The following is a 21304-nucleotide window of genomic DNA, read 5'->3' as shown; positions in this document are numbered from 1 at the left end:
CTAATCAGTTTCAGAAGATCACAGGGCATTCCCTCCGCAAATGGAGAGAAGGTGTCATTTTGCAAGGAGAGAAAATCTGGACAAGTTCAGCCGTGAAATAAAATATCCTACAAGGAAACGAGGTTTGTTCTCCTCGTTCCACCTTTAAAGCTTTCGTTCCTTTCCTCTCCCTTCCCTTCCCTTCCTTCCATTTCATTGCCTCATTGTCAGGGTGGGGGGAGGGGAAGATCCAGAAGGCAAAGGGGGAGGTTCGTCGCCGCATATCCGAGACCATTTCCCATCTCCAAAGGTTTTATTGCCGAGATCAAAACTCCCCTTTCCGACAGATGACGCCCAAGCCTAGCACCACAGCCTCTCCTTTCCTCTCGAAACCTCAACTTTCTTCTCCCATCACAGAATTCCCATTCCACAGAACCCCATCACACAGAGTCCCAAACCCCCGGATACTCCATTACATTCCGTCCCGTTCATCGACCCTCATCAAGAAACTCCCTCCGCGACCGCGCCGACAACGTAAGCCAGCGCCACCGCGCCGACGCCGACGCTCGCTGACCAGAGCAGGACAGCTGTGACACGGCTGCGGCGGCGATGATGGCGGCGGCGGTGGTGGGAAGTCCGCGGACGATGCCGGTGGCGGCGGCGGTCGCGGAAGGGGTTATTCCTGTCCTCGCGCTCGCTGGCTTGAAGGTTGTAGTTTTCGCCGTTGACGTTGACGGAAGGCTGCTCACTGTGGGGAGGAAATCCATCGTAAGCTGGGGTTCGCATACGGCATTGTATATTATGGGTGTGCGACGGCCCTTTTCTCGGAGTGGCAGAAAAGGAGGAGGCCGATCTCGAGGATGCAGGCGGAACAGCGGCGGGAGCGAACACATGACTCTCGTCGTTCGACCCGGTGCTGGGGACCCTCGGGGGAGAATATGGAGATGAAGGTGGAGGTGAATTATGGGAGGGAGGTAGGTTCGAAGAACGGTGGTTAGAACTCACAGGACCGCGTCCGAAGAAGGACTTGAGGGAGAAAGCCGAGGTCGGGGTGGAGCGGGGTTTGGTGGTTTGCTGGACAGATGCGCTGGCCGATGAAGTAGAAGACGCTGGAGTCGACAAGGCGACCCAATCCCTTCCGACGGCGACGACGTTCAGGCCCTTTTCCTTGGTGAGATGGTTGAGGTGGGCTTCGAAGACTTGAGGGTTCTCTAGTCGGGCGAGATCCGGGGGGCCTTGTTCGAGATGTTCGTCCTCGGCGCCCATGAAGGATGAGAAGGTCTCGGCGACTTCGACTTTGCCGCGGGAAGCATCGTATGCCAGGATGGTGTACCTGGGTGGAGGAGCCACACGCTGGGCGGCGATGCGGGCGGCCACAGGAGAGGTTTCGTAGTCGTTGAGGGCCGCGGCAGGATGGTGCTCGCTGTCGTGAGCAGAGGCGTCGTGGTGATCGGGAGTCACAAAGGCGGATGCGGGTTCCGAAGTGAAGGGGCGGGCAAACCGGGACTCTTCATGAGCTGGTAGGAAAGAGCTGTGTTGCTCTTGATGCTCCTCGTAGTATTTCGAATCATCACGGACGATCTCAGAAGCGGTGGTGGCAGGATCGAACGCCGATGCCGATTGATTGTGCTTGGCAAGCTCACTGGTGAGGTAAGAGCGATCGCGGGACTCGGACGTCGCAGGCGTTCGTGCGTTCTCAGCATGGAAGCGAGACTCAGCAGAGGAGCCAGAAGGATATTGGCCGACGAGCTTCGAAAGACGAGCATCATCAGGGAGACGGTAGTCCTGGTCTCGAGATGGTGTGGTCTGCTCCTGAACGATCTCTCGCGACAGCGCATCAGGACCAAACGCGGAAGTAGGTCGGGAAGTGTGACGGGTGAGCTGCTCTTCGAGGTGACGTTGAGCACGGGCATCTGACGTGACCGGTGTCGAATACTGTTCCTCCTCCCAAGCCTTTTGCGCCGCCGCAGAGTCGGAGGTTCTTTGAGGGAACTTACCAAGCAGACCCGCGAGGCGCTCGTCATCGGGAAGCCTTTCGTGAGCTTGTTGAGGCGCACCTGGTGCTCCAGTCTCGCGGTGGATCTCCTCGGCAGTCTGTCGTGGGTCGAATCGTCGGGGAGCATTCCCGCCGAACCTCGTCAATTCGCCCTCGAGCTGACTGCGACTGTGGCTTTCTGGCGTGACGGGATCGACGCCGTTCTCCTGCTCCCATGCCCTCTGTGCGGCAGCAGAGTCGGATGTCCGTTGTGGGAATTTGCCGACCAAGCGAGCCAGGCGGTCGTCATCCGGAAGGGCGGGGCTCTGGTATGCAGACGCATACTCCTCGTGAGCGGCGCGCTCCTCACGTGCAATGCGGGCGGCGGTATCCTTCGGATCAAATTTGCCACCGGCAGCCTCGGGAGAATAGTATTTCCCTGGGGCGCCAGCGGTAGAGAAACGCTTCAACTCATCATCGAGACGCTTCCGCTCTTCGGTAGTGTGAGCTGCCGAGAATGCATTGACAGCAGCATGTTCCTCCTGAACCAGCTGGTCGACCATATCTTGAGGATTGAAACGGTCGTTGGCAGAAGGGTATCGCTTGGATCGACGTTCAAACTCGTCCAAAGCCTCTTCCTGTCGGAGCTTCTCGTGTCGTGAGTCCGGCGAGGCGTAGTACTCGTCTGTCGCGGCGTCCTCATCACGTGCGATGCGAGCCGCAGTTTCAGCGGGATCGAACCGTTGCCCGCCAGAGACGCCACCAGGTGCCCTCGATGACTTGTTGTCAAAGTCGGCCAGTGAGCTGCCTAAGCTTCGGTTGAGATCTGCGTTGGGAGCGCCCGAGCTGCGGTAGGACGGCGGAGCCGGAGCACGGTAGGCGGCAGGTTTGGTGTAGATATGTTGCACAGGCGGTTGCGATTCGGGGTATTGGTGGCCATACTGATCGGTGTATTGTTTCTGGAGACGTGCGATCTGTGAGAGAAGCTCGCTGCGAGATTGCCCCTGCTGCGATTGCTGCGCCTCCGTCCGTGAGTTGCCGATCGTCGGGAGCTTCTTGAAGAGACTACCGATGATTCCACCTTTGTCATTCCCGTCGCCGTCGCCACCGTTTCCAGCAGCGCCACCGGCAGCTGATCCAGCTGAACTTGCAGCACCGGAACCAGCACCAGCACCAGGGGTCCTGGCTCTGGCGGCCAGTCTCGTCTTCAGTCCCTGACCCATCTCTCGCTCCCTCAGGAGAACACTTCCCACTTCCAGACGTGCCTTTTCGAGTTCCATGGCGCTCCGGCGGGCGGCGTCCTCGAGACATTTGATCCGCTCCTGCGCTGCGAGACCCTCTGCGTACTCATCTTCCGCAGACGCAGGTGCGCCTACGGACGCGACACCGCTGGCCTTCGAGGAGTAGTCATCCTGTTGCAGGAAACGAGCATCGCGAGCAGCACGTTTGGCGGCCTCGAGGGCTGCCTGGTCGGAAGCCTTGCGGACCTCGGCGGCAGCGCGACGGGCATGCAGAGCGGCGACAGTGGGGGTCGCCGAGACGCTGGCCGATGAGGTGGATGTCGATGTGGCATGATCGTCTGCGAGACGAAGTTTCTCCAATTCCCGCGAAAGGGCGAGATCGTCGACAGCTTCATCCCAACCTGTGCGCTTGGGAGAATGAATGGCACTTGCAGCATTCTTGGCGTTGACTTCAGCGCCGAGTGTGTCGAGCAGGACATCCAGAGGATTGAAGTTGTCCTTGAGGGTGGCAGGCTTGGGAGATCTACGACGGCCGTTTGGTGGGGAGGGGGAGATTTTCCTGCGAAGTGCCGGATTCGATGTGTCAGCTGCACGGCCTCGGATGTTGTACAGATGAAGGTCCTGCTCGAATTCGGTGGAGATGGCGGGTTCGTCCGAGGACTGTCTCGTTGCGTCCATCGATTTGGCCAACCGTTCGACGGATTCTCCGCTCTGGACGTTCGCCAATGCATCGACTTGCGCCTTCTGTGCAGGTTCCACCGATCCGGGTTGAGTCGCGCTCGCCGTCGAGTCCTGGGATCCGCCCTCTTTGTCCTTCTTCAGAGCAAGGACGTCCACCATCCGGTTGGAGATGGGATCATACTCGAAAACGCGAGTCTCGCCCGAATCCGAGTCCCACTCGGCACGACGGGCCTTGTTCGTCCATGAATCCCAGCTGGTCGATTTGGCGGCGGCGTACGAGTAAGTGGAGAGCTGACCGTTGGGTGAATCCTCCACCGCGGAGTCGGCCGAGGCGTTTGGCTTGGATGCGACGGAGAACGATCGACGGTCTGAGCGACCACGTTCGAGGCCGGCTGCGTCTCGCGCGACACTGGCGGCAGCATCGCGCAGCAGCTGCAGACGTCGCTGTGCGCGTTCTTGCTCGCGAGGTTCGGAAGATGACGTGGAAGTGGCCACGGCAGCCTCATCGCGTAGCCATGATGGCATCAGGGCATTCCACAAGGGCTCGGCGCGCTTGCCAAACACGGCCTCGTAAGGGTCTTCCGCAACACTGCGGCGCAGAGCTGCCATTTGTGACTTCCGGGCCTGCTCGTGATGTGACGCCTTGAAGCCATCGGTCGTCTGGTTGGACTGTTTCGCGAACTCACTTGCCGGTTGCGAGGCGAGGTTTGCAGCTTCGGCAGCTTTGCCGCGATCGTTGTTGTTGTTGTTCGCCCAATGGCTCGCGGGCCGCTGGTGGAGTCGATGAGCGACAGCCTGGTGACGAGCCCGACGGCTCTCGATTGAATTTGAGCTCGGGTGAGAGGTGATGGTGGTGGTGGTGGTAGCGGTGACGGCGGCGGCGTGATGAGAGAGACACAACGTCCTGATATGATTCCGAGTCGAGGCAGGACATGAGCGGAGATGTGAGGCGGAGGTCATGGAAGCTACCGAGAGGGCCGAAAGGGAGAGGGACCGTCGCCGGGCGGATTGATGAAGGGTCTGTGGTGGAAGCATGATGAAGGTGTGATGAGGTGAGTCGTCGAGGAGGACGGGTGATGGGTGATGGTTGGAGGAGGTCGTTGTCGCTATCGGCTCATTGGTGGAGAGGAGTGACGGGGTCGATGGAAGGCGATTCGCTGTGGGTGATATTGGAATACCGGAAGATGCGGGATATATGCTGGTTACAAGACTACTCAATGAAGGTGTCTATACTGGAGGTGGAGGAAATGGATAATTATGATGATGGTAGGAGGAGGAGGAGGAAGTGGTCAAGATGTCGTGGCGTTGTATGGAAAAGTTTCCCTCTGTCCGGTGAGGCGAAGTAGTGTCGTAGAAGAAGACCAATGGAGCAAAAGGTGGAGTACTCTATGGAAGGCGACGACGACGGCGTTAATGATGATGATGATGATGATGATGATGATGATGATGATGATACACGACTGGCTTTTAGATGCTCCGATGAGTGAGAGAAGAGCAGAGGCGGAGATGGAGGAGAAGAGCAGAGACAGAGACGGTGGTGAATTGCTGGATGCTTTCTCTCTTTCCCTCTCGCGGAATGGAAATCGGGTTTCCCTCGAAAGTTGGTGGTGATGATGCCCGCCCGTTGATGAGTGTGCGCTTTTGGTGACGTAATCCTGGCGAGGCGGCAGGGCACGGTAGGGTTTCGACGTATTGGGTGGTGGAGGAGGAGGAAGAGGGCACGAGACACGCACAATCCCAAATAACTCTCTCTCTCTCAGCTTTCTTTCTCTCGCGCGTGTCTCTGACAGCGATGGAAAGAATTGAAGGATGCGGAAAGAGAAGAAGAAGAAGGAGAAGAAGCGGAAGACGAAAGGTCAAGAATGGGTGTGCTGTGGTGTGGTAAATGTGTGTGTGAGAGAGAGAGAGAAAGAGTAAAGAGGCGACCAGTCCGTGCCAGCCAGCCAGCCAACCAGCCCTGTCGGTCTCTTCTGTCCCTACACTGTGTGACTGTCGACAGTATCACTGATCATCATTCCGCCCTCCGTCCGGCGGGCGTATTTCACAGTAGCCAGGATTGGAGCCGCGGATGTTCGTGTCCAGTCCAGTCCGGGCGACACCTTCTGTTTCCCATCCATTGCCTCCACCCGCGGCAGCAGACCAGGCGAGATGCGGCGAGATTCCATGGTACGCTCCTCCTCCTCCTCCTCCACCACCTCCGACCCGAACGAACATCCCTTGATTCTCTTTCCCTCGAAACCTGTTTGCCTTTTTTGTCCCACAGCGCGTGCCGTGGAATACCATCGCTGTACATTACCGCACGACGTGTGTATAGTTTTCCATTCCCGCATCGTGAATGTCACTTTCATCTTAGCTGTATCGCTTGCTCACACTTCGACGTGGTGTTTCCATCCGAAGAGTCGAAGAGTAGAGTAGAGTAGACAGGAGCAGAGGGGGATTCGGCTCGGTCCGGGTGATGGGAATCCTAGTTGTGTGTCTGTGTGAGAGAGATGGGAGGTGGGAGATGCACCGTTCGCCTCACCTGCATTGACTTTCCCTTCTCCTCCACCTCGGGCCAACGGTTCAGATGGATGGAATGGATTGGATGGAGGGAATGAGTGTGATCATGAGACGGTCCTGGCTAGGGCTCCAGGGCTGGCTAGCCAGACTGACTGCCTAGGTGGCTCGCCTTCCACAACATGTACAGGACAATGCAGGAGAAATGATCGTAATGATAATGGTAATAAATGAATAAATTAATGCATAATTCCCTCGCGTCGAATTCCACGCACCAGTTACTATCAGGGAGAAAGCGAGCCTCCTCCATCGGCACCCATCGTAGGGAGAGACACAATTCTCAAACGGACATCGATCGAATGGATCATCAGGGGACAGAGCGAAGAAGTCCGAGTGTGTAGTCTCACAACAACGCATCGAGGAAGAACACGTGCGACTCCTCTTTTTCCGCGATCGAGGCTTCCGACCTGCACTAAAATCATGTCTCCCTAGTGTACATACTAGATATACTTCTACTGTGCAGCGTAGGATTATGGCTACTGTATCATCACGGACTACTGCAGGTGTACCTGAGAGTATGCAGACGGTAAAAACTGTTCCGCGAAGAAAGGTATAGTCTAGTATCTATCCAGCAGAGAGGTGCACGAAAACAAACCGGCCGAGAGAGAGGATTTCGCTCGGGAGGTGGAAAAGAGGACAGGATCCTTTCGGGAGGGTAAACCTAGGTAGGTAGTAAGAGGAAACTCATAATTATTATGATTATTGTGACTGATGGATACAGGCAATGTCTATCTACCATACGCACCTACAGGCCAATCTTTCTGATTGCATCCCTACCATGTATATGAGAAGAGTCGAGGATACTCCCGATCAATAATAATCAATCTCCCATCTTCAAAGAAAGCCGACAGTAGGTAGGATCCCACACGAGCTCGATAGAGACAAGGCAGGGAATGGGCCGAGCCAGTGGGACGGAATGTGGAGGAGGCAAAGAGGAGAGAAAGGATGGAGGCAAGACCGACAGACCAGACCCACCAAATGCTGGACTGGACGAGGCGGAGAAGAGCATGATTGCATGTGATGGGTGAGCTCTCTTTCGTCGGCCGGGCCCGAGTCGGGCTTAGGGTTGTCACCATGCTTCGACGACAACTTTATGAGAGAGAGAGTATATGTAATGAGTGGTCATTGTGGCTCTTTCCAAAGACTACGGCTTCGGCAGTGTAGTACCTAGGTAGATATCCATTATCCGGTGAGCAGGGTTACGAAATAGTAGCAGTATACATCAGCAGTGATATTCAAGAAAGGTAGGCGGCATGGTCACATATATCGTAGACTGTCAGCATTCACGACATGGTTGTCGGCAATCGTTTGAGGGAGACTTGATTCCATAGTTAAGTTGAAAGCACCATCCTACAGCATCACGTGAGCGTCTCCTCAATTCATCCATCGACTATCCTACCTATAATTGAACTCCAGCGAATACCTTTTTCCAACCAACGTCAACGCAGTGTGTGGGACTGTCATCCTCCTCATTGCACAGTCGGAGAGAGAAAGGCGGGGATATGCTCCGAAAGCCGACAGGACTTCCTCCCCGGAGATAGATCTTCTTAACTCCGACCACGCCGAACATTGGATGATGACATACCTGGGTATAATGGGATGGGGGTTCGTCCGAGTGGCACCAATGGCCGATATATGGAGCGAGGATCCCTTCCCTTCACTATAAAGACGATATCAATTGTCAGAGAGGTGATACGATCATCGGAACGAGCCCAGTTCAACCACCTACACTTGCCAGCAAGAGGGTCAGTGATTCTCGTGGCTTCGACGTGCTCACGTCCCAAGGTCGCACTTTAGATATTTGGCAATTCGAGACTTCAAGCCGGCCATCGCTTCGACTTGAGAGGGTCTTTCGCAGTCATTTCAGGCACGAAGTCCGGACCAGATCTCCAGCTCGGAGTCAATCTCAACCCTCACCGACAAGAACAGAAGGGGAAGGAGAAAGAAAAAATGCCATCCTCACCAACAGCGACAACAACATCCATATCCGCAACATCCATCCTCCTCCTCGGCGCCACCGGCGAACTCGGCTCCTCCGTCCTCGACTCCCTCCTAGCCCAGACGGATTCCAACCCAGCAATCTCCATCACCGCCGTCCTCCGCCCACCGAGCTCAACCAACAGCACCACGTCAACCACGACCCTCCGAAAGCTCCGATCCCTGCCCCTGCACCTGCACCACGTCGACGCCGCCGCCCTCCCCCCCGCCGCTCTGGCATCGCTCTTCGGCCCCTACGATGCCGTAATCTCCTGCCTGGGCTTCTCCGCCGGGCCCGGGACGCAGCTCCGCATCGCGCAGGCCGCGCTGGACGCCCGCGTGCGACGCTTCCTCCCGTGGCAGTTCGGCGTGGACTACGATGCGATCCCCGCGGGCAGCGGACAGGAGCTCTTCGACGAGCAGAGGGCGGTGCGGGCGTTGCTGAGGCGGGAGGCGGAGGGCAAGGGCGTGCGCTGGACGATCGTGAGCACGGGCATCTTCATGGGCTTCGTCTTCGAGGAGGCTTTTGGTGTCGTGTCGGGTCTGAGGGTTCGCGCGCATCCCCTCGGAGACGGGGATGGGGATCCTCCCCCTCGGGGTGATGATGAGGAGGAGTCCTCGACCGATGTTTCCGACGATCCCGCGAGGGGGAAAGTCATCGCGGTGCGGGCCCTGGGTGCATGGCACCACGGTCTCACGGCGACGAGCGTGGAGGACATCGGGCGATTGACCGCGTCGATCATCCTCGACACCTCCTTGAATCATCAAAGCGGGATCGTGTATCTCTGCGGCGAGACGTTCACATATTCCCAGCTGGCGGATCTCATCCGAGCGAAGTTCGAGTCGTCGGAGAAGAAGAAGGTGGAGGTCAAGAGGGAGTTGTGGACCCGAGATTTCCTCCGGGAGGAATTGGGGAGGTCCCCGGAGGATGTGATGCGGAAGTATCGCGTGGCGTTCGCGGCCAATCGGGGAGTCTCGTGGGAGAAGGAAAGGACGTATCATGCGCAGAGGAGCATCGGCGTCATGGGTCTAGAGGAGTGGATGAAGAAGAACGTTGTGGTTGGTTGATTAGTTGATTGGTGGTGCGGAGATCCCGGTGAGTATGTCTTGGAAAGGGAGAAAGAGAAAGAGGGAAATGGAGGGTGGGAGAGAGGGAGAGAGCCTCCCAATAGAAAGAGGAGAAGAAAAATTAGATCAAAGAAAGGGTGTCGTGCTTGACCCTCGATCTACTCGATATCAAACAAGACCCTGACCCGCCGATGACGTCCGAGTAGGATGTCCTTGATGATCCAAGTCTCGACCACTCTGTTCAGGAAAGCATCGCCGATCAGAAGCCACCGTCGATCCTCGCACTGTCTCAAGACAAAAGGGACCGGCGCCGCGCTCAAAAGCACGACGGAATCGCCCTCTCGAACATGAGTAGGGAACATGCCGTAGAATCCGTTCGCCGTCGTGCCGAAGCGTCGGTTGAGACCCGCAAAGGCCATCCTCTTGAGAAACCCGTCATCCGTCGCATCCATAACGTCGGCGCCTGCCGTGCCGCCCGAAGGACGGCAGAACGTGCGGAAGTCTTCCAACACCCGATGGTGATCGTCGGGCGAGATCGGCTCGTTATGTTCATCGACCCCACAAGTCAGCGTCAGGGCGAACCGGACGTCCCGCGCGGCTGTGTCGGCGGAGCGATGTCCGGTCGGATTCTCCATCTCATAGACGCGATCGGCGTCGGCCGCCCAGCCCCGCATCACGGTGATGTGCTCTCGCAGCTGTTGACCGTCCTCTAAAAGGGCCTTTGTGAGTCTCGGGCCGAGGCGAAACACGCGTCCGACGACCTGGCCCGGCACGCGCAAGAGCTCCGGGGCGTGGAGACGGTCCAGGTTGAACCGGACTGGGAACAATATTCGCGCCGACTCGCGGACGCTGTATCGGATCGCGAAATGCTCGTGCTGCCGGTTGTTGGACGTGAAGAGCTTCGTGCGATCGTCAATCGCGGAATTGGTGGTTTGATCGAAGCGGGGGACCCACGACGGTTGGCGCGATCGAGCAAGAGCAGGATCTTGTTCCGGAACGAACCGACATTCGCGCAAGAGACCCAACGTGCCTGATTCATACAAAGCGATCCGCGACGCGTCTCGGTAGATGTCTGCCATCGAGCGGGTGTAGTCAGGAACGAAGGGAAGTGCGGTCAACGATCCGCTCATCCAGTGAAGTTTGAGTCCCAGCATCCCATAGATCTTGTCCCGCGGGTCTGTGCTGTCGAAATGCAGGCCCATCAAGAGCAGCGGCTCGAGTTTATAGACCACGACGTTCGCCATGCAGTCGAACATGGTGGCGGCATTGGCGATCCCTCTCGGCTCGTAGCCGATGTGATTGACCAGATCGGGGCGTCTGTGGGTCATCCACCGCGCAGCAAGAGCCAGATCGAAGAAGCGGAAGCGATGCTGTCCAACATAGGCCACGGCAGTCTCCGCGAGGAGGGCTTCCTGAACTACCCAAAGACGGGTGAACCATGCTCTCCCGTAAAGCGCTTCGATGGCCGACCAGTCACACCCTGCGGGGAGCAAATCTACACTGGCCCGTGGCGATCCGCGTCGATAGTGAGATCCTCGAGTGAGTCGATATAGATCAGAGAGGCCCTTGGTTGAGTCTTTACACTGTTGAACAATGAGTCGCACAGATTCCACAGAGGCGTGCGTCGACTGGTCAGGCTCGCCTAGCCAGATCAGCGTTCTGACGGCCGCTCGATAGATGAGACCCATCATGGCCACCTGGGAGTTTCGTTCAGCTACGTTGTGTTGGTCGATGCATATCGCGTCGAGCCAAATCCGAACACGCCCATCATCAGAAGTGGGCGAATACACCGGTTTCTGATAGGCGTAGCCGGGACTAAAGCGAAATTGCTTCTGCTTGTTTGAATTGCGCTCTCGATACCCGATTCGCCCCACTTCGTCCTTTGTTCGTCGGTAGAGACACCGAAGAGCCTGCTCTGAATTATATGGGATCTGTACGAGCTGCCCATCGAGCTTGATCGTAGCGAGCCGTGAAGCATCGCCCCACACGTATGATACAGCGTAGTAGCTCGGTCGAATCCAGGCCGTGAGCGAAATGCGCTCTACCGTGCACTCCAGTGGAGTTGGCTCAGCGGGTGCCGTAGGATTATTGACATCGATGGAGAGTACGCGAATTTCTCGCCTCTTGGGGTTGAGCGGGCGATACTGGTAGCGGGTAGACATCTCGGCCCCATGTCGGCTCGCGTCGATATCGCTCATGTCAATGTTTCCCACCGCGCGACGTCTCTCATCCCGAGATCGTGCTCGCGATACGTTTCAGGACCGCTCGGTGGGAGAAGACAATTAGACATGATAGACCTGGGGAGAATGTCATATATTCAGCCAATGGTGGCTGACGATACAATATGTGGCTGCGCCTGCTTGAAGTCGCGCGTCTGGGTTCAGCCGACATGTGAGGTCGAGTAGAGGGTCAGGACAGCGGGCGGCTTCGCCAATTCCAGATATTCTCTACGCTTATTGTCGGTTATGTCACTTTTATATTACTACATGGTCGCTCAGGTATGTACCTAGGACGGCTCGCTCGATGCCTCATCTGAGCTCCGAGAACCATCGCTTAATGGCTACCGATTGCGTGTGTTTGGCGACGCATATGGAGAATCGTTGCTGTTACCCCCTGATCGATCAACTGCATTACGGATGATGAAATATCGCCATTCCAGAAGATTGTTGCGATGGCATTCACTTGATCAGAGGACAGTCTCCTGCGAGGCGATTCCTTGTCCGAAGCATCAGAGACGAGGGATTCGATCTTCACCTCTGAGACGCAGCGAGGGGCCGACTGAAAGAGGGAGAGGGAGAGGACAGACATACACTGCCGTCGCAAGCGGTGCCGGGAGTGAAGGAGATAAGTCTCTCGACCAACGTATAGCAATGCGAGTAGATTAATTCCGGGACACCATCCCATCTCCTCGCCAGATATGCATCATCATCATCATCATCATCATCATCATCATCATCATCATCATCATCATCATAAATTTCGTCGCGATCATTCGTCATGGAGAATTCCATATTTTACAACCCCACCGCCCTCCGAATCTCTTCTCCGCTCGCCTTCCGCTCCCATCGTCTCCATCGAAATAACCCATTCACCCCTCCACCAGGCCCTCGGGCGTGCCCACCATCCCCACGCCCACGCCGCGGATCAAAACCAGGGTATTCCCATCCCTCACCTTCGCCTCCTCCAGCGTCTCGCCGAAAGCGAGCAGGCGGCCGCCCTCGACCCAGAACACCCTCAAACGCTCCTCCTCGCCTTCGACGCGATTGTTCAGATTCTCGACCTGCAGGCTCTTGGCCGCGGCGTCGAGGATGCGGCCGATCCGCCAGGTGCGGGCGTAGAAGAATGTGTCTTTCCGAGGCTGCTTGCTGTCGGAGCTGGCGCTGGCTTCGATGTAGAGGTGGATGCGTTGGTCCGGGGGGGTCTTGGGGTCGCCTTTGGCGCTGCGTTTGAGCGCCTGGGTGGCGGCTAGGGCGGCGGCGGCGGATTGTTTGGTTTTGGACTGCGGGAGGAACGAGGACGCTGATAGGGTCGACGAGGATGATGTGGTCTGCTTCGAAGAAGGGGCCGATGATGAAGAAGAGGCGGTGGAGGATTTCTTGCTGGCGCCCCAGAGGCGGAGCTTCTCCAACGCGGCCAGACCGCGCTCTTTTTGTGTCATGACCCCTCCTCCGCCCGCGGCCTTCTTCCCCAGAGGTTCCAGTTTCGCGCAGTCGTGGTCCTGTCCGAAGCGGTGTTTCAAGCAGTAATCCCGTCGGCAGGTATCGCAATGCACGCCGGTCACCAGCGCGGTGTGGATGAGCGTCTTACACGCAGGCTGCGCACATTGGCTCTCATGGTGGAGGATATGCGGTTTCGGGACCACCGGTGTCCTCGTTGTCGCACCACCGCCGCCGCCGCCACGAGCGGCTTCTTCCCGTTCCCGTCGCTGTCGTGCCCATGCGCCGGCCTGGGTGCAGGAATGTGCCGTCTCGCTGCGGTGGTCGAGGCAGAAATTGCCCCGGCAGGATTCGCAGCGGAAGGGGAGGAAGTCGAGTTGGTGGCAGAAGGGCATCTGGCAGTGCGCGCCGATGGCTTCGACGTCGGCGGAAGACATGCTGGTGTAGGATGTGTTGGGCGTGTCTTTGTTTGTGGTGGAGGTTGGGTCGGGCATGATGACGGCCGGCGGTGGGGATGTCGGAGGGCTTTATTTTATATATGGAGACTTGGGTGGACCGCGTGAAGGCTGGGCCGGCTGACCACGACGGGCGGTGAAATGAGTGTGGCGGCGCAAACGGACGGGTGTCGTGGCGGCGTGAGTGAATGAATGAATGTGTGTCTTGCGTGGCACGCGACTGCCTTGTGGAGAGAGAGACCGTTAACGCCGAGAGAGAGAGAGACGTGACGTTGGCGTTGGCGTTGGCTGGGCCTGAAATTAATCATCAACCCATCAATTCAGGGCAACGAAATTCCACAGGGCTGAATTTACTAGGTACTACTGCGCCTTCGCCGAAGCTTCTAGTCTTCGATCTTATCAATTCGTGAGAATAATTACAGCATCAGGGTCGTTTAATAATAGGAAGCACAGCAGACATTGGCCTTCAACACGCTACATCTCGCGCAGCGTGTGTGATCTATATTCCACAATTTAAAACCACCTGGGCGTGAACGAAGATTTCCACCTCTTCCCGCGAGATGCATACAGAGAGAGGGAAGTCAAGCACCACAGTCGCGATGGAAAGGGAGAAGACGCGCAAGCAACACGAAAGACCCGAGGAACACCTTTCGCGCGAGAGGCATGTCAATGACAAAATGTGTAGGTTCGTTGTGAAGAAGGAAGAAAAGTGTCATTCATGTTATCATATTTATCTAAATAAAAAGAAGAAGAAAAAAGGTCCTTTTCAGTGGAGAAGAAGAAGAAAGGAAGAAAAGATGGAAAGCCAAGCGCGAAGAAACTCCCCCGGAAAAGAATTTCTCTATCCTATGGAGCAAAAACGAATCCGCTCCTCTAAAGAACGGGACGGGCTTCCCTCTCTCTCTCTCTCTAAAGGGAGATCGCCAGGTCCCAAGTGAAGCACTGCTTGACCTCCAGGGAGACGCCGTCGGCGGAGACGATGCCGGTGTTGGTGCCGACGAGGCTGACGTCGAGGAGGGAGTTGTACAGGGAGCAGTAGGTGCCCCAGGGCTCGCCGTTGCGGTGGAGGTAGACGGCGTTGAAGAACTTGGCGGTCTGGACCTTGACGGAGGCGGAGGCGGAGGCGCCGAGGCCGAGGTTCAGGAGGCCGCCGACCTGGGCGTTCACGCCGAGGCTGGCCGCCACGTTGAGGTTGATGCTGGACTGGGCGAGCGCGTAGTCGGCGCAGACTTGCGGGTTGTACGGGCCCGGGAAGAAGTAGCTGCTGAGGTGGTACTGGGGCGCGTCGACGGCCTTGCCGAGGCAGTTCTGCGGGTGGGTCCACGGGTGGCTCGGGGGCCGGGTGTAGCTCGGGGCGGAGTAGGTGGGGGCCGGGTAGCCGGCGGGCGAGGTCGTCGGGGTGGTGGTGATGGTGGCGGGAGGGGCGGCGGTGGAGGTGGTGATCACGGAGGTGGTGGTGGTGACGACGCCGGCGCTGGTGGTGGTGATGACGGTGGTGGAGGTGGTGGTGACGCTGGAGACGGTCGACAAGGTGGTCGGGGCGTCGGAGGTGGTCGACGAGGAGGTGGTGGACAGAGTCGCGGTGGAGGAGGATCCGGGCGCGGGGCCGGTCGGGTTGGGAGGGGTGGTGCCGTTGGTGCGGTCATATCCGTCCGAGCCGGTAATGACGACGTGGAAGTCGGCGCGGTATTGGCCGTTGTTCTTCGCGTTGGCCGCGGTGATGTAGGAACCCCACAGAGTGCACTTGAACGAGGTCATGGACGGCGGGTTGGGGCACTCGTAACCCCAGACGGTGAAGGCGGTGGAGTTGTCGCTGGCGCGGGAAGGAGCGAGGGACGGATCACGCTCGGCGAAGATGTTGAACGCGGTGCACAGCTTGGTGCAGTCACAGAGGGCAGCACACTGGGTAGCGTTGTAGGTCTCCAGGTTGTACTGGCCGAGGTAAGATTGAGCCTGGACGGACTTGTTCAAGTCCTGGAAGACCTGAACGTACGGGTTCCCGCTGGCATCCGCGTAGGACGGGATGACCGACGGAGCAGCCTTGGCAGCATCGTGGAGGACGGAGTAGTTGTAGAAGGCGGCGACGGTGTCGGGAGTAGGGACAGGTCCAAATCCGTCGGGCTGAGGTGCGCAAGGGTCAAGAGGGTTGATGAAACCACAATCGGTACCGGCCTCGGGCTGGGTTGGGCAAGGCTGGTTGGCGGTGGTGGTGGAGGTCGCGCTCAACGCCGGGTCGGTGGTGTAGCCGGTGGCCAAGGCAGCGTAGTACGGCTTACGGCCCTTGATGGGGCAGGTAGGACGCTGGTAAGCGGAGGTGGTGACGGTGGAAGCGACAGACGAGGTGGTAGCGGACGAGGTGGTGACCGGGGCCGCAGAGGTGGTGGTGGGAGGAACGACGGTGGTCGTAGGAGTGTCCACGGGGGTAGTGGTGGTGGTGGGAGTGACGACGACAGTGGTGGTGGGAGTGGTGGTAGTAGCGGTCGACGAGGTCGAGGTCGAGGTGGTAGGCACAACAGTGGTGGTAGGAGCGCTGGTGGTGGTCACGACAGTGGTGGTCTTGGTGCCGTAGGGGGGGAGGGAGGTCGGGAGAGGGGTGCAGAGCGGCACGGTGGGCAAGCAAGCCGGAGGAATGAACAAGTTGACCTTCAAACCCAAGTAGAAGATGGCGTTGGCGCCGAAGAGACCGCGAGTGCGCTTGACAAAGGCTTTCGCATCGAAGCCGAGGCCGATGAAAAGGGTGACGCTCTTGCCGCTGGTGAAATTGACGACGAGGTTACCGGTGGCGGCGACGTAGGCGAACGACTGGATGGTCTCGGCGAACTCGATCGCGTTACCGGTGCCGAAGCCGGTGATGGTGGCACCGAAGATGGGAGTGGTGGCATAGACACCGGCATCGAGGTGCAGGACAGCGGTGGCATCGGCAAAGAAGATGGTCTGGCCGGTGAAGGGGTTGATGCCCTTGGCCAAGTTGGCGGCAGTGCCGGCCTCGAGGAAGAGTGTAGCACCGAGACCGATGTGCCAGCAACCGCCGTTTCCGAGGACGTTCTGGACGTTGTGGAAGACGGTGTTGATGAGGCGGAAGGTACCGTTGTTGTAAAGGTTCACGGAAACACCAGCTGATGCCTTGGCGGCGGTGCGCCAGAAGAAGTTGGAACCGAGGTTTCCACCGTACTGCTCGTAGGAGATCAGACCGGAGTTGACCGCATCGAGGTCGGCAGTGATGTCAATGCTCGTGCCGAGACCGAGGTCGCCGCGGCCGCACAACTGCAGTGTGCCGAGATTGAGGAATGCGCGGAGCTTGAGGGAGAGGGAGGCAGCGGCCAAGCCAGTGACATCGTTGATCTGGAGGAGAGCTCCCACAGCGTTGACCAGGTTTCCGTTGTTGGCATCGTGACCGTCCCAGTTGCAGACCTGACCGCCGCCGCCGAGCAGGGAGGTCAGGAGGTAGCTGGTCTGGCTGATGACGATCCGTCCAGCGTTGTTGATGTTTCCGTAGATGTTGTGGCTCGACGCTCCGTTCAACCAGAGGGAGACACCGGCCAGCACGTTGGTGGTGAGGCCAGTGGAACCGAGGACGGCAGCCTTGGCGGAGATGACGGTGTCGGCGGAGATGATGGCATCGCGCTTGTGCACGTCAGCGCGCTTGGCGATGACCGACGGAGCATTGGTGGCCGCCGGCGCAGGGAAGGTAGTGATCAAGGAAGCAACTTGAATCGGGTTACCGGCGAGCCAGACGGGACCATCGGCGACGGTAGGAGCAGCATTGACCGCGGCATAGTCCAACTGCTGAGGCGAAGCAACCGCAACGGCAGCCAAAGCCGCGAGGGACAGCAGACGCTGCACCATGATTGCGAAGTGATTGTCGTCGAAGTCTTCACAAGCAGTGAAGTCGATCAACGGCGGTGATGTTGAGGAGGAGGAGGAGGAGGATGGTGGATGAGGGTGATAGAGGGATGATGTCGACAAGGGCCGGGGTCATCTCATGATATTTATCTTTGCTTTCTCACAAGCATGAAGCTTCGGATGGATTGAGACTGGCATCATCAAGCCTTGCAGGCGAGCTAGGGTGTGCGGTGCGTGTCGAGGACAGCAGTAGCGCGGTCCATCCACCATCCACCATCAGCCGATAGAGAGAGAGAGAGAGAGTGAGGGAGAGTCACTCACACTCACCCTTCGGCTTGGCTATGTTTTTCTCTTGGTGATACTCGGTCCACTTCACCTCATGCCACCACCACCACCAACGCCATCGCTACCACCCGTCAGCATCAAAACATGATCCCACCATCTCCAACATCACGGCGGTTTTCCCACCACCACCACCGCCGCCGCCCGAGACGCGAGGTTGATCACACCGTTCCAAAGCCACACATGCAAAAGAGTTCACGGGAGGGAGAGGATGGGTGGGTGGTGTGAGTGTGTGTGTGTCTGCCCGGGGAGAAGGCGGCCGGCCGAACAAGCCATTGACCACCATCCCAAAGCGGCAACGAGGTGAGGAAGAGACAACACGATCGCTGCTAGTCCCCAGTAGTAGCGCGAGACGTCCGGCAGTGGGAAAAGTCGCGAGCGGCGGCGGCGGCGGTGGTGGGAGTGGGCCAGAATGCGCGCGCGCGAGCTCGGACTCTTCGACGAGGCGGCGGCGATGCTGATGTGACGCGATGCGATGCGATTCGAATTACAGCCGGGGTGTGTACGTGCGCAGACCGTGTCTGGATGGGAAGGATGGGTAGTAGATTTTCGCGGCTTGCCTGCTTTGTCAGACTCAGACCTATCTCTCCCCCCTGCTCTGCTCTGCTCTGCTCTGCTCTGCTCTGCCCACTGTACGTACATCCATTTGCATGTAACAACGCAGCAGGAATACATACGTGCATGCATGCGTGCACGCTGTCCGGTATAGGGCATGATGGAGAGAAAGATGCCGTCGATAGTGTGTCCATACTTAGAGACACCCACCCACCCACACACACATTTCTCCGACACACGCACGATACAGCAGAACACGAGGTCTCCCGAAACCTTAGAAAGGGCCGAGAGATAGATAGAGAGAGGGAGAGAGAGAGAGAGAAAAAGGGGTGTGAGACATGAATTTGCGGGGCTAAACTTTCTTCGGCTCTCCCTCTCTCTCTCTCCAATCCAGCGGACCCGGCGGAAAACTTTGCTCTTGCGACGAACGCGATGGGAGAGATGCACTCCGGTGTGTGCGTGCGTGTGTGTGTGTACGTACGTGCGATGACGGCCAGGCCTGGATGCCTTGGTGTCTCTGCCATGACTCATCCGTGCAGAACATCGTGTCGCGTCGTGTGTATGGGTTCTTGCGCAGAGTGGACAGCATCTCCATCCATCCATCAATCAATCATCCGTCATCTATCCTGCGCATCACTCAAAATCGCTCACTGACATTCGAGAGCTGCCGCCTCATCCATCGCCGGAAAGACACACACACACACACACCGTCACTTCCCTCCATCTCGCGAAAAAAGGGTATCCGGCGACATGTGAATCATGCGATCCGGCAAGCCACCGTGCAACGCGAAATAGATAGAGGGAGTGAGTGGGTACGATGTAAATATGCGAAGTGTTATTATGTTATTATTATCCAGCCACAGTCCGAAGAGAGAAGGGGCCATACATAGAACGACCCGCATCGACAGGTGGAGATGAATCATCCCATATCATCCACGACACCCCCCAGAACTCCTCCTCATCCTCCCACCGCTCGCTTCCCTGCTCGACCGGCGGCTCCGGGAACGGAAGTTGAGCAGGGAGAGAAGAAAAAGGTAGATTTTTCGCACATGGAAGCAACGTGCGGCCGCGGCGGCGATAAGGGCAAGCTGTAGGGACTGTGTGCATGCATGTACGTACGTATGTATGGGTTTGTGTGTATGGATATGCATCATCGCGCGAAGTCCCCGGCATCGATCAGCAAATGCGGTCCTAAACCTTGTCGTCCATGTCCCGGCGCGAACGTGCTGCTGCTACGGTATGATTCCGGGAGAGTCGGCATGGATGATCGCAATGTTTCGTATGTTTACTATTCCCAGACACGGCACGCTTTGCGGCGGATGGGATGGATCGATGGAGGACGTTGGGAGCATTGCGCAAGCATGGGTACGGCCGTGCGGTGTGGGTGTGGTGGGAAGGGAAGGAAAGAGATCTACAGCGGCGGGCGGCGGCGGCGTTTGTGAATGTATACTGTATACTGCGCTGTACCCGTGGACTGTGGTAGTGGACGTTGGCGGACGATCGTGACTTCTTGTTTTCCCACTATCGGACAGCGTCCGGTGTGTACAATAATAGTATATCTCTCCTCCACCTCTTCCTCTCCTTTCCCACATAGTCTTCCTTTCCTGCCTGGTTTTGACGGGATCGATGATAAGCGAGGAGAGGTCCGTCGGTGGCATTTCCGTGCGCGTCGGGAGGGGGAGATGAGGTGGGCTGATGATCCGTGATGGTTGCAACATGTGGATGGCGAGACCACAGGACGCACAAAAAGGATTCCAAGGATTGTCTCGCACTTGGGGAAAACAAGCCCTTGGGAAAGGGAAGGCGCGCGCACAACCCGATTCGGTCCGTTGCGGGTACCTGGCCCGCGTTCGAAGAGGGGCTTCTCCTGCATGGCGTTCTGGACATTTTGCCTCGGTGGTGATGGTGGGCTGTAAATACACAGTACAGTATTTTATGTAGGTGGTATGAGCTGTGGGGCTCTCTCTCTCTCTGCCTCTAGCGGTGTACACGATCGTCACACGGAAGGAACAATGAGGCGGAAACCCTCCTCGTCATCTCCATGGGTTGACTTCGGGAATCACGGACTTCACGTCACAGACTCGATATGCAATCCAGTTGAGGCGAAATCCCCGTCGATGCTCGCATCGCAATCGAAGATGCGATCCGGGAGGATGGAACTGGTCAAAGGCGACGAGATCATCGCGACGGGGAGATTCGATCATGGCCCATCTTCGGTGAATACCCAAGGTCCTCTCCGTCATCGCGATCTCACATCTTCCGACGACGGCTTTGGGAGGCTCCATCTCTGGTTCTCATGACGGCATGCCAATAAACAATAAAACGCTGTGTCAATCGGCATCCCCCCCCAAAAGTCCGGATTGGAATAACAACAATCCACTGCCATCGTGTATCATCGGGGGAGATCTCTGGCTCAGCACCGTCCGCACCCCCGTCTCGGCCGTGAAACTACCGTTCCTCACACGAATGCCGCGGCCGTTGTGCACGGTAAATGTAACACGACGATGACGAATAGGCCAAGGGAAATGGAGCGGCTAGAATCGATAGACAGGCACGAGAAGAAAAGTCAAAATCCTTTACGCGTCGTGGTCGCGCGCACCGGTAACAGACTAAACTCAAACCGTCCGCTCGCGTAATCCGCTTCGGGCTGAGCCAAGCCATTCTGGACTTCGCCCGGAAATAGCTCGCTGCACTCCATTCTGCTACAGTAGGTGATAAGGCAGACAGGGCAGAGAGCACACTTTCTTGCTTCCTCCCGCTCGTCGTAGTCCGACGCTGAACTGGCAAGCCATTCCCTCTCTCTGCTGCTACAGTTGTGGTGGAGTCTGCAGCACGCACACATACACACACCAAAGCCACATCCCGAGAATGCGTCCAAGGCGGTCAAGATGCACAGTGTCGATCATCGACCATTTCCAGCTGGGGATTCTTTCTGCCTGGTGGGTTCATGCTCCCTCCGGGGAAGCCGCCCATGTG

General features: G+C 57.6%; 8 protein-coding genes across 8 annotated transcripts; 2 read left to right on the top strand and 6 right to left on the bottom strand.

Annotated features, from left to right (window-relative positions):
• Nucleotides 1–377: 377 nt before the first annotated feature.
• K489DRAFT_81036 (uncharacterized protein) lies at nucleotides 378–5022 on the bottom strand. Its single transcript, XM_033608947.1, has one exon. The coding sequence runs from the start codon at nucleotides 4909–4911 to the stop codon at nucleotides 481–483; it is 4431 nt and encodes a 1476-aa protein (XP_033455861.1). The 5' UTR covers nucleotides 4912–5022; the 3' UTR covers nucleotides 378–480.
• On the top strand, nucleotides 4972–5612 carry K489DRAFT_81016 (uncharacterized protein). The gene has a single exon (XM_033608946.1). The coding sequence runs from the start codon at nucleotides 5134–5136 to the stop codon at nucleotides 5485–5487; it is 354 nt and encodes a 117-aa protein (XP_033455860.1). The 5' UTR covers nucleotides 4972–5133; the 3' UTR covers nucleotides 5488–5612.
• Nucleotides 5613–8424: 2812 nt separating this feature from the next.
• Nucleotides 8425–9462, top strand: K489DRAFT_292509 (NAD(P)-binding protein; the record flags this gene model as incomplete). The annotated part of the gene is made up of 2 exons (XM_033600222.1): nucleotides 8425–8943; nucleotides 9025–9462. Coding segments are annotated over 2 exons (957 nt in total), but the record flags the coding sequence as incomplete, so codon positions are not given.
• Nucleotides 9463–10862: 1400 nt separating this feature from the next.
• Nucleotides 10863–11639, bottom strand: K489DRAFT_326891 (uncharacterized protein; the record flags this gene model as incomplete). The annotated part of the gene is made up of 3 exons (XM_033601944.1): nucleotides 10863–10957; nucleotides 11060–11273; nucleotides 11352–11639. Coding segments are annotated over 3 exons (597 nt in total), but the record flags the coding sequence as incomplete, so codon positions are not given.
• Nucleotides 11640–12565: 926 nt separating this feature from the next.
• On the bottom strand, nucleotides 12566–13627 carry K489DRAFT_390959 (uncharacterized protein; the record flags this gene model as incomplete). Its single annotated transcript, XM_033606648.1, has 1 exon — nucleotides 12566–13627. One exon carries the CDS (start codon nucleotides 13625–13627, stop codon nucleotides 12566–12568), a length of 1062 nt encoding a protein of 353 aa, XP_033455857.1.
• Nucleotides 13628–14497: 870 nt separating this feature from the next.
• Nucleotides 14498–15805, bottom strand: K489DRAFT_326888 (uncharacterized protein; the record flags this gene model as incomplete). Its single annotated transcript, XM_033601943.1, has 2 exons — nucleotides 14498–14918; nucleotides 15162–15805. Coding segments are annotated over 2 exons (1065 nt in total), but the record flags the coding sequence as incomplete, so codon positions are not given.
• A 1668-nt stretch (nucleotides 15806–17473) lies between these two features.
• Nucleotides 17474–19087, bottom strand: K489DRAFT_80727 (uncharacterized protein). Its single transcript, XM_033608943.1, has one exon. It carries the CDS (start codon nucleotides 18929–18931, stop codon nucleotides 17969–17971), a length of 963 nt encoding a protein of 320 aa, XP_033455855.1. The 5' UTR covers nucleotides 18932–19087; the 3' UTR covers nucleotides 17474–17968.
• A 319-nt stretch (nucleotides 19088–19406) lies between these two features.
• Nucleotides 19407–20314, bottom strand: K489DRAFT_80914 (uncharacterized protein). Its single transcript, XM_033608945.1, has one exon. It carries the CDS (start codon nucleotides 20044–20046, stop codon nucleotides 19561–19563), a length of 486 nt encoding a protein of 161 aa, XP_033455854.1. The 5' UTR covers nucleotides 20047–20314; the 3' UTR covers nucleotides 19407–19560.
• Nucleotides 20315–21304: the final 990 nt, after the last annotated feature.

The sequence above is a fragment of the Dissoconium aciculare genome, assembly GCF_010015565.1.
Source record: "Dissoconium aciculare CBS 342.82 unplaced genomic scaffold K489scaffold_15, whole genome shotgun sequence".
Lineage (NCBI taxonomy): Eukaryota > Fungi > Ascomycota > Dothideomycetes > Mycosphaerellales > Dissoconiaceae > Dissoconium > Dissoconium aciculare.
Note: the sequence above shows the minus strand (reverse complement) of the source record. Positions and strands in the feature narration are given on the sequence as shown.